This window comes from Drosophila grimshawi, unplaced genomic scaffold (assembly GCF_018153295.1).
Source record: "Drosophila grimshawi isolate 15287-2541.00 unplaced genomic scaffold, ASM1815329v1 contig_311, whole genome shotgun sequence".
In the NCBI taxonomy this organism is placed as follows: Eukaryota; Metazoa; Arthropoda; class Insecta; order Diptera; family Drosophilidae; genus Drosophila; species Drosophila grimshawi.
In genome coordinates, this window is record NW_025063098.1 from 4725220 (window position 1) to 4740733 (window position 15514).

Sequence of the window (15514 nt, forward strand, 5' to 3'; positions counted from 1 at the left end):
CTTGTCGCTAAGATAATGCCGACTTTCTAAAATTCAACGCGATTTTTTTTCTGGGTGTACTCTACCATTATTTTCACAGTGCTACATTTCTAATAGAAATTTATAGTGCGAAGAGAATATTGCGCAAATGGGAAATTCCGAATAATAATTTTTATACATTTGGTTTTATGGTATTATATTTATACATTAATCGTAAATAACTCATCAATAACTCAATAACTCAATCAACTCCATAGTCACCCCAGTGGAATACTCACACTTGATCTCAATGGCCAAACCATACTTGAGCCTTTCATTATAGACTGCCACGCACTGTCCGAAGACCTCCATGTCCGGTTCGATGAGCAGATTGGCATCCAGCTCCGCCAGGCAACGCAATGTAGACTCAAACTGCTGCAGGCCAAATTCCATCAGTTGGCGCGTGGTGCGATCATTCTTCCAGAGGAAATGATACGGTTTCCAGCGCTTAATGTAAGTTTGTATCTCGGGCTTGATGTTCTTGGTGCAGCTGGAGAGCTGATTCAATGCCTTGGCCACCTCTTTGTTGTCCATGATGGCCGAATAGAAACTTTTGAGCATGTGCGGCATCTGGGGACGCTCCTCGGAGGCAAGGCAATAGATTTTGCGGCGTCGATTCTTTGAGCCGCCGGCGGCGTCAGTGTGGTTGCGTCCGACGCGCGGCTGCGCCGTCATCGAAACTTGCTGCGGTTGGTAAGACAAGATTTTTGAGAACATTGCGAAGCTATTTAGCGGTGTGGTACGAACCGGCGGATCCTTGCCGCTAGTCCACTGCGCCACACCCTTCGCAATGCCCGTGATATTCTTGCCAGCCGTCACCAATATATCCTGCAGCTCGTCCAGACTCGGCTTGATGACCACATTGGGTATCTGCAGCTGCGCGTTCAGCGCAAAAATCGGCTTCTTCATCACCGTCTCATGTTCATCGGCGATGAACCGACGCCGCATTGTGTCCAGCGCCGCCCGGATAACCTTGATCAGCACATCGATGACCTTGCGGCTATAATAGCGCCGCATTTCAACGACAGCATTGCAGACCATATCCTAAAAGTAAAATAGGAAATTAGTTGGGGGTTTTTAAAAAAAATCAAGATTTAATATTTATATGCATAATAGTATTCCTAACTAATAGCGAATTTCTTATCAGAAGTCCAATTAAGGCTTTACCTTTTTGTTCCACTACATTTCACTTTAATACATTTTACATAATTCTACAAATAAGTGAACACTTTTTGTTTAGCGTATGAAAACCGAATTCATCATACAACTATATGGAAATATGAACAACTGAGAGTAATTAAGAGCAAAGCTGCCCGTAATTAACTATATATATTCATGTTTTCCTAGAAACTTTGTCTCAATTTAAGAAAGCAACAGCTTACAGCAGTTTAAAAACAGTTGCGGACAAGTCTAGCACGAATTGTGAAATTGTATTCAATGTATGCAATTGTTGCACCCACCTGCATACCCTTGGGCAGACTATCAGAGGTGGAAAGCAGTGTCAGCGGATTCTCAAAGCAGGACCACAAAATACTCCAGTCCTGCTGTTGCCCACCACCTCCCCCACCTCCGCCACCACCACCAGCGCCAGATGTTGCTGCTCCACCAGCAGCCGCTGCAGATGTTCCTGCCTCATCCGCTTTGCGTCCACCCGAGCCCGTCTGTTCACCCTTCGGCGAGGCTATTGGATAGGAAGATTTGCATATATTTAGTTGAACTGCATAACAATTGGCGGACTTACCATCGAACAAGGTAACCACATCGTCGCCAGCAATCTCTTTAAATTTTTCCGTTGCCTTGTCCACCAAACTGAGGACTTCCTCCACCGCCTCGGAGACCATTTGACTCTTGCGATTGAGTTCAATGGCTGCTTTTCTGTTAGACAAATTTTAATATTTACGCAGTTGCTTGATAAACACAAAAGGCTTTTAGTTGCTCTTAGATGACTTCGCATTTTTGGAATAAGCGCAAGAATTGTTAACAGACGCATAAATTAAATTAAATATCTCAATCAAGAATCTCATTTGCCTGAGACGTTTCTTCAATAAATAATTTAATAAAATAAATATGAAGGTCTTATATATTTGGCGTTTTTTCCGTCAAATTTGACTTTTTGAGAGTACTGGTTCATTAAGCGGGAACAAAAGTTACTTTTGATTGTCTATTATAAAATATAACTAAGACTGTCAAAGCAAATTATTTAAGAAACCTTTTGGATTTTTTAAATCTATATTTTAGCCATTTTTCTGTGCTATGTTTTCCGTTCAAGAGTTGTCAACACTGTTAACCACAAAGAATACCCTTTTTCTGTCCTGTCTCGCTTTCAAATGCTGATCAACTTTTTTGTGTATGCAAATGAAAAATCTCATACATAAATTAAAATTGATAAATTCAATAAATCACAAAAAAGCCAACACAATCAACCCCCGAAGTCGTTGCAAGCGGTTGTGGGCAAAGTTCAAACGAGTTTTGCTGTCACATGCCACACACACATACATGCATACATGCCGAGCTGACATGTTACAAAATTCACCTGCATGCCTCCTCGCTGCGCTCGAGAAATTCATCAACGGTCCAGATTTCATCGTCTGCGTCAGGCGCACGAATGTGAAAAGTTTTCAAGAGCATAACATTAAATGTAGACCCCAAGTGGTATACAGTTGATGTGCACCAATTAAGCAAGGGCAACCCACCTGCTGGCAGTATCTGCAGCGAGACGTCCTGCATCCACATGAGCACGTTCAATATGCGATTGGAGTAGATGTCATGGACGCGTGCCACAAGCACCTCAAAGGTTTCAATGGCCTGCTTGCAACGCTCATAGAACTGTGTCCAGTTCTGGTTGGTCCACTGCCAAAGCGGAAAAGTAATTGTGAGTCGCAATTGTTAAAAGACAATATTGTGGCACTTACATTGATGCTTTGCAAGCCCGGCTTCAGCATCGCAGTCAGACGCACCAGTTGCGGCAGAAACAGAGGACGCACCTCCAACTTGACAGCCTTCACCGTTGACAGGAACATCTTGATAAGGCTCTGCGAATGCAAATGACAGTTGATAAGCGAAACAAGAAAGACATGAGTTAGAAAGTTGCAGTCGAGAGTGCTCGACTAGCAGATATGCTTTACGAGAGATTCGCAATGCAATCTTATCTACTTAAAGCTTTAGAGATAATTATAATAATTTCTGTTCTTGTGATAGGACATAAGGATAACATAAGATATATATATATATTTAGGAGAAGATATAATAAAAAAAAAGACTGGGATTGCCTTATAGACTCAGGTCCTTATGCTGTGCAAGACTATACATGTTATGTGCTTTGCCTGAAGGATATGACGAATAGAGAACACTTACATTCAGTGAGTCCTGTATGGTTATAAAGTACTGATGGCGACTCATCAGCGTGGCTGCCACAATGGGTAGCTCGATTTTGAGCTTGGCCAACATCTTGGCCTCCCGAATGAGCAGTGGAATTGTTGGATGCAAATTAACAAACAAACGATCGCCCTGCAGACAGAGCAAAGGCTGTAGCAAACAGGCATCCGCCACACTGATATCCTGATCTAGCCAAATGGAGACAATCTCATCCTCATATTCCAACAGCACGCCCATAACATTATTGAAGCGCACATCCAGATCCCGGGCCAATGGCTGTGTGCTGAGCACAGAATGATCCATGACGGCATCCATCAACTCAGTGATGTGCAAACTCAGAGCACGACACCAGTGAATCCGACCGGCAATCGGTGGAAAGTTGCGGGCCAAAGGCGGATCATCACGTTGCCTGCGAAAGGTCTTTAGGATGCGATCCACCTCTTTTTCCACATAGCGCAAAATCCGCGTGTACTTCTCATCCATGCGAGTCAGTGGAATCTTCTCGCTAACCTTCTCGAAGCGCACCAGGAAGCGTATGCACTGAGGCGTCTCCCACACCGTATCGAAATCCCGTTCGATTAGAGTGGCAATTGTATCCTTCAGTGAATCCGTTTTGTTGATGAACCGATTAAAATCATCATTAAAATCGGCATTGCGATGATCCAAATAATCATATTTCTTGGATGTTATCTCCTTTTTTGCCTCTTCGAAGTGATTGGAGGCATCCTCCAGGGCCTCGCCCAACAGCAGACCCTCCAAACGGCGCTCGAACAAATGATTGTAATCATCAATGAGATTAAACATATTTATGATCTTCGAGAGACGCTCGCAGAAAGTGTCGAATTTGCCTGAAAAAGTTTCAAGTATAATCTATAATATAAAATATTAAATAGCAAATAGTCTTTTTCAATATACCAAATACAAAATTCTCGGAGAAACCAAATGGCGTCTGATGGGGCAGAAATGGCTGCTCCCTAACGGTATAGTAGGTCTCATGGTAGATGTGATTGAGTTTGATGCAATTGCTCAGCTTAGTGCGTATAAGACTGCGATCCTGCGACCAAATTGTCTCCTTGCAGCGACAGGTGATGTACGATTTGCATGTCTCGATCATTTGGTTGGTTATCTGAAAGATACGATGCATAAATTCATAAATATACTGACTATTTTAAAGCGCCTATGCTAAAATCTTTTGCACAGTATTCATTGCCCATTTGACATTTTAAAAACAATTATTTTTCTCTTACTACATTTGTTGTTGACATTTGCAGCTAACAAGGACTCACATCCTTTGACGCTCTCTCTCACAACGCCTAACGGAAACGTAAAAAAGGTCAGCCAACAGTTAATATCCTAAACGCTATCTCAACTGTATTATAAATGTTAGGGTAACTGAACTGAATACATTCAACAAGTAAAAGCCACACTTGTAAGCTGTTTCTATTTATAAGAACAAAAGGTCAATGGACGGGTGCAGAGCTGTCTGAAAATGCAGAGACAGGGGGAAAAGTGTAAAGAAAATGATGACAACAATGTCAATTGCGACAAAAACCCACAGGAAAGAACAAACAACTAAGCAAATGTAAGAATCTTTTAAAGCTATGAAGCCACAAGGGGAAACCCGTAATAATAAAATCAAACAAATTTCTTCACCTCTTTAATAACATGGAGAACTAATAAAATAAATATGTTTTTTCACAACAAGTATTTCAACTTTACAAAATTTGAATTGTTTACGATAAGCTGTGCAATTTTTAAATGAATGCAATCATTTAGTTTTATATATATATATGTTAAATACTGTCACAAGTACAGTATTCAGATTTAACTTGGCACTCACCTTAACCATTAAAGCAGATGTGCGTTCGGAGGTGTTATAAAACTGTGAGACACTGTAGATGAGGCGCACTGTTTGGAGCAGACTCAATATGGACTCCTTCATGCTGACAGGATCGTCCAGATATAGGGAATGACAGCACGTTTCCATGGCCTGGATGAATTTGGAATTATCGCGTGCCTCGTTGTAGCAAAAGGTTATCTTGCGATCGGTCTCCTTCCACTGGCGCATAATTCTCGAGCCAGCGAGGAAGAGGCAGTGCAACGTGAACTGCACCTCCTTGTCCTGCAGATGGGCCAACAACTGCGAAAATTGTGCACCCCGTTTCTTCCAATACTCCAGCTCATCCTGGGGACCGCTGTGATCGTTCTCCTTGCGCAGCTGCTCGCTTTCGCCAAGTATTTTGAGTATACCCTTGGACCAGTTGTTGACACGCTCCTCCAGTTGCGTGCAGAATTCCTGATTTTTGGCCATGTCCTTGACCTCTTCGACGACAATGCAACCGTCGAACATATCGTTGCCATCGGCAAAAACGTTATAATGATCGCAGACCTGCTCACAAACACGCAAAGCGCTGCAGAAGGACCTCAGTCCCGGAAGCAGTTGGCCCTTGATTAAGCCACAGCTGACATCCTCCTCATCGCCCTCCAGGCTGGGAAAAGCCAGGGCCTGCATAAATACATACTCCACAATACGCTCGATGGAGGTGACCAGGCCAATATTTTTGGCATCGATGACCCCACAATATCTAAAGAAGAGCAAGAAATATTCAATTACCAATACCCTCGCAGTTCCTGTCAGTCAGTCACAAAGGTGCATGTCTGTCCGTTTGTGTGTGTGTGTGTGTGTGTACGTGATACAGAGAGAGTATGTGAAGAACAAAATCCCCGATAATCCGCGTGCTAACAAATAAACCGAAAATTGGATATTCTTGGATAACAGTTTTCCACTTTAGTCAAAACAAAACCAAAAAAATGAATGAAACTTATGAAAGATAAACAAAGGCTCCAACAAAGTTGAAAAAAGGGTGCAGCTGGTGAGTAAAACCCAACTCACAAATACCCTTGTATGCATACAGGAATCATTTATTGTTTTGATGGGTACAAGCGTTAAGCAGACAATATATTGTCTGCTTAGTGGTACAGGGTATCAAAAGGGAAACTGCAGCGAAAAAAATATACTTACAAATCCTTTTGGAATCCCTCCTCGGGCAGCTGTTTCGATGTATTCACGCGAAAGATATAAATACATACGCCGGTAAAGGCACAGGTCCAGCCATCGGTTAGAAATAATTTCTTATGTTTGGGTGGCGGCAAGCCGCTGGGCGAGGCGCCACCTGCGTGGCAAGCAAGAGCAAAAAATTGAATTGACATTGGGCATATGTTTATATATGGGAATATATATGGACTGCATACCCTGAGGTGTTTTTGAGCTGCTCGATGCCATGCCTGTGCGTGAGGGTCCTGGCTTATTGGCATCCACAACTGGTGGCGGCTCCGGCTCATCTACCTCCTGATAGAACCAGAGCAGCTTGTTCTTCATATTCGGCAGAAAGAGCTGATTAATCTCATCGAGCTGTCATTGGATAGAATATCAATTTAAGGCTGTAGGAGAAAGAGTGCATTTTCAGCTACCATATCCCCTTCGAATATGTAGTCCATGAGCTGATGTCGAGGCAGCTGAGTGGCGTCTATCAGCAGCTGGAATGTGAACTCCAAACGGGGATCCATCTCCCCTCGGCGCGCTTTCCTCTCGCATTCTTCGCGTCTTCGCTGCGCTTCGTCCGGGTCCATTGCCATATTTGTTAATTTTTTTATTTACCAATATTCCATAAAAATGGAATATTTTTGGTAATTTTTGTGTGTATTCAATTTTAAAGACGTTGAACCGTTGGTTTTACGAAAAATATGCGGAACAAAATTTGTTGTTTTAGGTGCCGCAGATTTTTTTTTTTAACATTTATAATCATTTAATTTATTATCAATGTTGGTATACGTATCATTATTGAATTTAATTATTGCCAAATATAAGTTGTACATTTATAGGTTTTTTTTAAAATGTATATGGTTTCGCCAAAAATTGCAAAATTCAAAAACGGGGGAAAGACCAAAAATATATTAGTTTCAAAAATAGTTTTTGTCGTTTGATTGCGTTGCAAAAAATTCTGGACGCAATACTACAAAACAAAAGAACAAAACATACAATGCCAAAATACAAAACTACTTACAATAACAATTGACATTTTAAGAACAAGAACAACAACAACTAGAACAACAACTTTTACGGTGCAGCTAGAAAAACAAGATACGTGGAGCACAAAAACAAGATATTTTGTTTGTAGTTGATTAAAACACAAAACGCACTTGAGACCTAAAATTGTTTATAGTTTATAGTATAGTGTATAGCTAAGTATAGTTTTTATTATTTTCTCGAGTTTTCTCTCTGCAACGAAAGTGAAGTTTTAAGACTTGCATTAAAGTGTGTTTTATTTGGTTTTTTTTTTTTTTTGCACAGCTAAAATGAAATTAAAATAGTTGGGTTAGTTAAATATATATGTATAATGTATAATTGTCCTTGTCGTTATTTTTAGATTTGGCCAACTACAACAAATTGTATTAAGGGCATTTGCAAATTATTATACGATTTTCGTTTTTTGTACACCATGATAAGGATTATTACATAATCAGCCAACGAGTACAGGGAGCTAAATGATTACATATTACATTTTCTTTTACGTAAGCAATAATTATTTATAATAATCTTGCATTGAGCATGATACGATATTAATTAGCAACTAATTAGCGAATTCATTTGACTGTCAGTAAATTGCACCTGCAAAATGTCGCCCTCGTCCTCCTCCTCCTCCTCCTCCTCATCGCTGCCGCTGCCATTGGCTCGCATTGCAAGCACATGTTCAACCAGTTTTTTCTTTTGTACGAACATTGTGCAGGCAAATAAATATTAAAACAAAAATTACTCTATTAATATTATAGATTTACTAGTTTTGCAATTAATTTTCTATCACTATGTATTTTTGCACTTCCGTCGGAAACAAAGCCAATTCACATAACTTTATTGAACCAACAAACTGGCAACGAAATTAAATTGCGCGCCAGTTGCCACGACAACAGAACTCTCCGAATGGTTTCCAAAATGTCTGACACGATCGTTTTAAGCGCCAAAATTCAAACTGATATCATAAGTACCAGTGTTTTCGAATTGAATTTTTATTTTACAGAACAATAATTCAAATTTTAAACCATTTTTTCATAAAAACGACCTGTTTGCAATGCAGAAATAATTTTTTTTCTGTTTCAAAATTTAATTAGCCATTTCCCAGCACTAGCCCACCCTGAGGCAGCTGTATCGATACTTGGACATATCGATACTTCCGTGCTTCTTGGCTATCATAGTTTCGATATATTGAATAGCAGCTACATTATTTTAAAACTGCAATCGTTTTCCTAAGTATATGTTTAATGACAAATTTAAACAAAAATCATATGAACAAAAAAAAATAGTGAAGCATTAATAATGAAAAAAATAAATATGTCATACAGCTCAGCAATCTTTTAACAAGACGACGGTTAAAACAAAGCGCTTTTTTTCGATTGTCGTTCGCTCTTTTATGTGAGTCGCTCTTGTGAACTTGTTCTGAACGATTCGATACAATTCCAACGTGTGCCGTTCTCTATACAGAAAAATTGCAAAAGGTGCCGAAACAATTAAATTAAAAGACTATTAACCAATTCTAAAGTTGTAAAAAAAAATGTAAGTTACACTTTGTCCATGTGTACGTAAATGCTTTTCATTGTAATACTGCTCAGAAAAGCTATGCAAATTTCGTGCAAAATCTTAGATGAAAATGAGACTGCAGCAGACGCGAAAACCAAAATGGCGTAAGCGCCTCAAAAAAATAAGCAAACAAAAAATATTAAACAGATACAGATGCAGAAGCAAAATAAAACGATTCGCACGGCCTTCCGAATATTTAGTCGTATATATACAATTTACATATTTATATGTGTACTGTATACTAAATGTATATTTTCACACAGAAGCGCCGACGACAGCAGAAGAGGAAGAAGAGCCATGTCGAACGCAGACGTGCAATATAATCAGGGAGGCTTTGAGCCAAATCAGGATAACAACGAAGACTATAACGATGACACTGATCAGCAGCAGGACGATGATGAGCAATATGACAATGATCAAAACGATGGCGATGATGACGATTCGAATGTGAAAATCGGCGATGTTGGCGAGAGTCCCAAATTTATACGGTTACGCGGTCTACCCTGGTCGGCAACGCACAAAGAGATACTTGATTTTCTGGTGAATGTGGAGGTGATCAATGGGTCACAGGGCATACATCTGGTCACAAGCCGTGTGGATGGCAAAAATACGGGTGAAGCATATGTTGAGGTCGCCAGCCAGGAGGATGTCGAAGAGGCACGCAAGCTCAACAAAGTCAGCATGGGTCATCGCTATATTGAAGGTAGGTATTCTTTAGTTGCCTTCTACTCGGATTCAATATAACAACTGTTTTGATTCCAACGCTAGTATTTACTGCCACGCCCAAGGAAGCAAAGGAAGCAATGCGCAAAACAGGCGGACATGGCCACGCCTTTGTGGTTAAACTTCGTGGTCTACCCTATGCCGTCACAGAGCAGCAGATCGAGGAGTTCTTCACCGGTAAGTTCCATGGCGCGCTCTGTGTGTGTGTGTCCGTTTTATTTACACGTAATAGCGGGCAGCGAATAGATCACTGTAAAATGTACCGATTCGAATGCATGTGTAAACAATACATATATAACTATATGTATATATATATATTGATAGCTCCTTATAGAGGTGAGCGATTAAAAATTGTGTTAGTCTTGGGCTCCTTTTCAGTTGTATGCCCAACGTCTGGGGTGTTTGCATCCAAGGACCAGGGGTCGATATATGCTTACATCTCATCGAACATTAATCATTATCCTTTATTTTTTATCAAATGCGCACGCACACAAAGACACACACACACACAACCACATTTCTAACATTAGTTTTTGTCTAACCAAGTACAAAATTATGAATGCATTTGGGATTGCTTACATTTGATATATTTACTATGTTTAAAATTTTGCTTTCCTAGTGACAAATTTTATAAAGTTTTTAAAATTGCGTCTAGTTCATTGAAAATTTCAATTTTGATTTCTGTTCAATTACTTATTAAAATTAATATTAATATGTCTCTGGATTCATTTACTTCAAGTAGTCTTTCCAATATCTTTAAACCATTTTTTAAATACATTTAAAAAATATGCAAATATTGATGGTGTCAAGCAATCTTTTGAGCTACACATTTCTTGTGTCAATTATATACATGTAGATGCATCTGTAAACAATCCCAAAATGCACAAGTGATCTTAAAATGCATCTTATAACATTATTCTTTTCAAGGTCGTTATTGAAATTTTAGTTATTAAGTCAACTTTATAATTAGGTGGCATTTTGGAACCGTTGCAGTTCCTTTCGCTCAACAATAAAGAAAAAACTCTTCACCTATTTTCTAAATAAATATAAAACGTCCTCTCTCTTTCTTTCTCTGTTTCTATCGTTAACCTTGCTTTATATATATTTATATATATATCTCTATATATTTGTATAAATCTTTGTTGTTTGGTTATCGTCATGGGCAGGGTTGGAAATCAAAACGGATCGGGAGGGCATACTTTTTGTTATGGACAGAAGGGGTCGTGCTACTGGGGAAGCTTTTGTTCAGTTCGAAAGCCAGGATGACACTGAGCAAGCCTTGGGCCGAAATCGGGAAAAAATTGGGCACAGGTGGGTCTCTTACACATCATCTAATACCAACTACAAAAGCAACAACAACAACCAAAAACAATCAATGGTAACATGAAAAAAATCTACATTTAAATTGTTGCAAACAACTATCTCTCAGTAAATATACTTTACATATTACATAACTTATATACATTCCTATTTCAGTTTAAAAAAAATATAATTACAAATACAAAATAAGCAACAATTTAATTGTGCATATACATATACGGATATAGCACAGGCTATGTATGGGTCTGGTTGGGTACAACAGCAACAACAACAGCAAATTGATAACGCCTATTAACCAGAGAAAGCCTTTTGATAAGTTCTATATATGTTAATTAAATTAGGTTTCTATTACCTACATGTGTATTCTTATCAAAAGTCTGAGTTTGTTTGTGTTTATCTAACCAAGGATACACATTAATATAATGGATTATTGTGTTATTAACCCAATACAAAAAAAAAATATAAAAAAAACAAAACCTTCTCGATAAGAATTATGTTTACTTCTCCCATTACACTTGATCTAATATTGTGTTGTGCTCTTTTCGTTTGACTGCTCCTAGGTATATTGAGATCTTCCGCAGCTCCATTGCAGAGATGAAGCGAGCCACTGGAGGAGGCGGTGGCGGCGGTGGACGCCCGGGACCCTATGATATACGCGATCGCGGCGCCAATCGTGGCGGCAACGATTTCGGTGGCCGCAACGGTAAGTTTGCGTATAGCAATTCCCAAAATGAGTTTGGTCTTCAGTGAGTTTGACTTAGGATGTTTAGCTACCAGCAGCACACATCTGTAATTCCCAATTAGACTTTTAATGACTTGCCTCCGCATCTAAATCGTATACTATCTAAATGTGGCGACTGACGCAACTAATTAGCTGACCGACCAATTGGTGTTCAAAACTGGATAGTTGACTTATTTTTGTAGTATTAAACATTACTTTGGGTGGGAAAGTTAAATTTAAATGCGATTGGTGTCAACTATTTTTGATTTTGGTTTTGAAATAAATTTTTAGACTTTTTATAATTGCACTGGATTTAAACTTATTATTGAATGATCCCTTTGAAAACTCATTGAAGACGTGATTACCAGTTTTTGGGGTATATTTTAGCTGGATGAAAGAATTTGAGAGGAATTCGACTAATGTTCAAAATCGGAACATTCTCTTTTTGCAGACTGGGGCAATAATAGCAACTTTGGTGTGGGAGCCAACAATATGTTGGGCTTTAATAATTTGCCGAGTTTAATGAACTCGGGTAATTTTGGCAATAACTCTGGCGGAGGTGGCGGCGGCGGCGGCAACGGTGGTGGTGGTGGTGGCGGCGGCCTAAACAGCGGTAACAATGGCAACTTTGGCCAAAACTCTGGTAACTTTGGCAATTTCGGCAACGATTTTGGCGATTTTAACAATTTTGGAAACAATCGCAGCAACAACAATGGCAACAATTTTGGTGAGTAACACAATTTGTAAGCATCTAAGCATTTTGGGAGTAGTTCAATCCCTTCTGGGAAGGGGCAGTTCTATAGGTGCTTCACCCAAATCTCTACTCAGAGAAGATTTATAAAACTCTTTATTAGTTAGTAGTCTCAATAACACAACTGACCTGCTGACCCTAAACTAATACAACACTTGAATGTGCATTTTAAAAACGGTTTGCATTTGATTTTAGATATGCCAGGCAACTTTGGTAATAACAACAACGGCGGCGGCGGTGGAGGAGGAGGAGGCTTTGGCAATTTTGGCAACAATTCCGGAGGCGGCGGAGGCAGTGGCTTTAATAATGGCGGTGGCTCTGGAGGTTTCAATAATGGTGGAAACGGCGGTGGTTTTAACAATGGCGGTGGCAACTCCGGTGGCTTCAACAATGGTGGTGGCGGCGGCGGCGGTGGTGGTTTTGGCAACTTTGGCAACAACCCTGGCGGCGGTGGTGGTGGGTTCAACAATGGTGGCTTTAACAATGGCGGTGGCTTTAATAATGGCGGAGGCGGCGGTTTTAACAATGGAGGCAACAGCGGCTTTAACAATGGCGGCTCTGGTTTTAATAATGGAGGCGGTAACTTTGGTTCAGCGGGTGGCAATTTCGGACCTATTGGAGGTGGTCGCAATAATGATATCGAGTATTACACGATCCACATGCGCGGTCTGCCATACAATTCCTTCGAAAACGATGTGTTTAAGGTGAGTGGAGTGTGGACTACTGATCTTTAAAGTTGACAATCCTTTTAATAATATTTTTTTTTGCAGTTCTTCGAACCCATTCGCCCTGCTAATGTGCGCATCAACTACAATAAGAAGGGGCTGCACAGTGGCACTGCTGACGCCTACTTTGACACGTACGAGGATTCGCAGCTGGCCATGAAACGACACCGCGAACAGATGGGCTCCCGCTACATTGAGCTCTTCTTCGATGGCAAGACACGTGGCGGCGTTAATATAGGCGGCGGCGGTGGTGGTGTGGGCGGCGTCGGTGGCGGCGGCGGTGTTGGTGTGGGCGGCGCCGGTGGCGGCGGCGGCGGTAATTTCAACGGTGGTCCTGGCAACAATGGTGGAGGTGGTGGTGGTGGTGGCGGCGGCGGTGGAGCCTTCTCGCGTCGCATTTAAATTGCTTCCCCTTAACATAATTCCTTACATTTACATACGTTAATGTAAACGCAAGTATTTCATAAGTTTGTGGTTTACATCCGCATCCGTCGAGCACGCGCACCTAGAAAGCAGACACTTGGCGAACGAATGTCGCTAGTGAATAGAATTAAAATTTTCGATTGCATAAGAAACAAGAAAGTAAACCATATTTTATATTATTTAAGCAACAACATTTTGCCCAATCGAAATGGTTAACTTTTGTATTTAAGTCACAATTGTAAGAAAATAATAATTGCAAAATATCTAACAAAACACAAAAAGGATATATGAAAGACAAAGGTCTTTTTTTTTAATTTCTGTTTCCAATCCGAAATGGCAAAACAAAAACACTGTAAACACCAATAATGCAAATAAATATAAAAAATAATGTAAATTGCTTGGACACTGAATTCAAATATATGATTTACTGATTATATGTTTATTCTCCGAACTAAGCATATAAAATTAAGATCGTCTATTAACTGATGACGGGATGAAGATGAAAATTAGTTCGCAAATCGGATATTGAGGCTCAATGTGACCTCAACTGTATCCAACCAAATGGGGATTGTTTAGAGCTCGGACTTGGTGCAAATGTAATTATATGTACGTATGTTCCCTCAGTTATCTGTAGCGTAACTGATAAATAATTTCCTAGTATTTGCCCACAATTGAATCGAATCGAAGCAAATGTGCTACAAATGTTCTCAGTCCACGCTCGACTTGGAGCAGCAAGTATTTGCCAGACAATACTAATTACACGACTATATAATATAGACGACTAGATCAGCAACAGATCTAGAGAAAATTCAATAGACTTGGTCAACAAGCGCTGCGGCACTTGCATTATTGTTGTTGTGGCGATCGCGCGCGCATACCGCGAATCGAAAATTGTTTCCCATATTTATGGAGATTAGCGGGGAGACAACTTGAAATTGAAACGTTAAACGCTACACTGGAATTAGTCGAAGTCGCAAGTAAGAACCGCTTACTAAATATGGAGTGTGTGATTTATATGTGAGTCATACGGAATATTCATTATTGTGTTTTCATTGCACAAATGTGTGAATTGCGGTCAGTTTGTTTTTATTTTTCTTTTCCCACTTTCCGGCTCTGGCTCAACCGTTTAAGCGTGCTAACCCCAAGCTTATTAGCAGACCCACTAGAAATGCGATCATAACATTGAAGCCCATTCTACGTCTTATGAATGGAAATGGAAAACAAAAAATATGCGAGGTGTTTTTACATATATTATATATCGTAAATATTTGATGTGAGTTGCTTGCTTGGGTGGTCAGCTGGAGCTGTAAACCTGTAAAAGATATTTTATTTTAATTATCTAGTTTATTTATTTATTTATTTTAACTCACATTATATATTTACTATCTTTTTTCCTGAAAAAGTAGTCACTATATCAACATTAAAGATATTTATAGCCCTTGGTAATTGGTTGAGAAACGATTGTGAGCATCCATCGCCTAATTTACGATTACATAAATGGCAAACTCAATTGGCGATTGTTTTTTGTACTGTCCCATACACTTGGCATTTTTTGTCACCGCCCATTGACAGGCCTCACATTTCACTTTCCTTCAAGATAGTATCTCCCTGGTGTCGTCTGATAGATAAGTTTTCGAACCCAGGTTGGGAGACAATGGCAAATGATAATTCTCGCTAATTATGTCAATAAAATATGTACGTTGTATATGGGCCCGAAATAGATAATGCCCTCACATTTCCATTACGTAGAGGAGTCGCTCTATAGCACTCGGCAATTTTGCGCCGGCTATAAATTCTGATCACACATAGTGATTTGATTTTTAACC

The 15514-nt window shown here is 39.9% G+C and overlaps 2 protein-coding genes across 6 annotated transcripts in view; one reads left to right on the top strand and one right to left on the bottom strand.

The window, feature by feature from the left end:
* The window catches only part of LOC6564254 (dynein axonemal heavy chain 5), a 32560-nt gene extending 24387 nt beyond the window's left edge, over positions 1-8173 (bottom strand). Inside the window, exons 1-14 of the mRNA XM_032737467.2 lie at positions 8063-8173; positions 6865-7002; positions 6646-6805; positions 6416-6566; positions 5234-5978; positions 4309-4519; positions 3373-4241; positions 2931-3050; positions 2712-2868; positions 2552-2606; positions 1760-1893; positions 1479-1699; positions 766-1062; positions 258-702 (exon numbers count right to left, since the gene is read on the bottom strand). Coding sequence (XP_032593358.1) covers positions 258-702; positions 766-1062; positions 1479-1699; positions 1760-1893; positions 2552-2606; positions 2712-2868; positions 2931-3050; positions 3373-4241; positions 4309-4519; positions 5234-5978; positions 6416-6566; positions 6646-6805; positions 6865-7002; positions 8063-8173 — 3814 coding nt within the window. The remainder of the gene's footprint in view (positions 1-257; positions 703-765; positions 1063-1478; positions 1700-1759; positions 1894-2551; positions 2607-2711; positions 2869-2930; positions 3051-3372; positions 4242-4308; positions 4520-5233; positions 5979-6415; positions 6567-6645; positions 6806-6864; positions 7003-8062) is intronic.
* Positions 8174-8927: 754 nt separating this feature from the next.
* LOC6564253 (heterogeneous nuclear ribonucleoprotein H3) lies at positions 8928-14157 on the top strand. 5 transcript variants are annotated; one of them, XM_032737593.2, is made up of 8 exons: positions 8928-8943; positions 9289-9728; positions 9794-9925; positions 10915-11059; positions 11629-11771; positions 12241-12516; positions 12736-13244; positions 13311-14157. In XM_032737593.2, exons 2-8 carry the CDS (start codon positions 9323-9325, stop codon positions 13665-13667), a joined length of 1968 nt encoding a protein of 655 aa, XP_032593484.1. In that variant the 5' UTR covers positions 8928-8943; positions 9289-9322; the 3' UTR covers positions 13668-14157. The 5 variants fall into 5 exon arrangements, with proteins under 5 accessions (XP_032593484.1, XP_032593483.1, XP_032593485.1 ...); XM_032737592.2 differs by lacking the exon at positions 8928-8943 and adding an exon at positions 8974-9001; XM_032737594.2 differs by lacking the exons at positions 8928-8943; positions 12241-12516 and adding an exon at positions 8974-9001.
* Positions 14158-15514: the final 1357 nt, after the last annotated feature.

Bases quoted from the DNA above. Each gene is read 5' to 3' on its own strand.
- LOC6564253 (XM_032737593.2), top strand. From the start codon at position 9,323: ATGTCGAACGCAGACGTGCAATATAATCAGGGAGGCTTTGAGCCAAAT. The intron at 9,729-9,793 runs GTAGGTATTCTT...TTCCAACGCTAG, and splicing joins GGGTCATCGCTATATTGAAG to TATTTACTGCCACGCCCAAG. The intron at 9,926-10,914 runs GTAAGTTCCATG...CGTCATGGGCAG, and splicing joins GATCGAGGAGTTCTTCACCG to GGTTGGAAATCAAAACGGAT.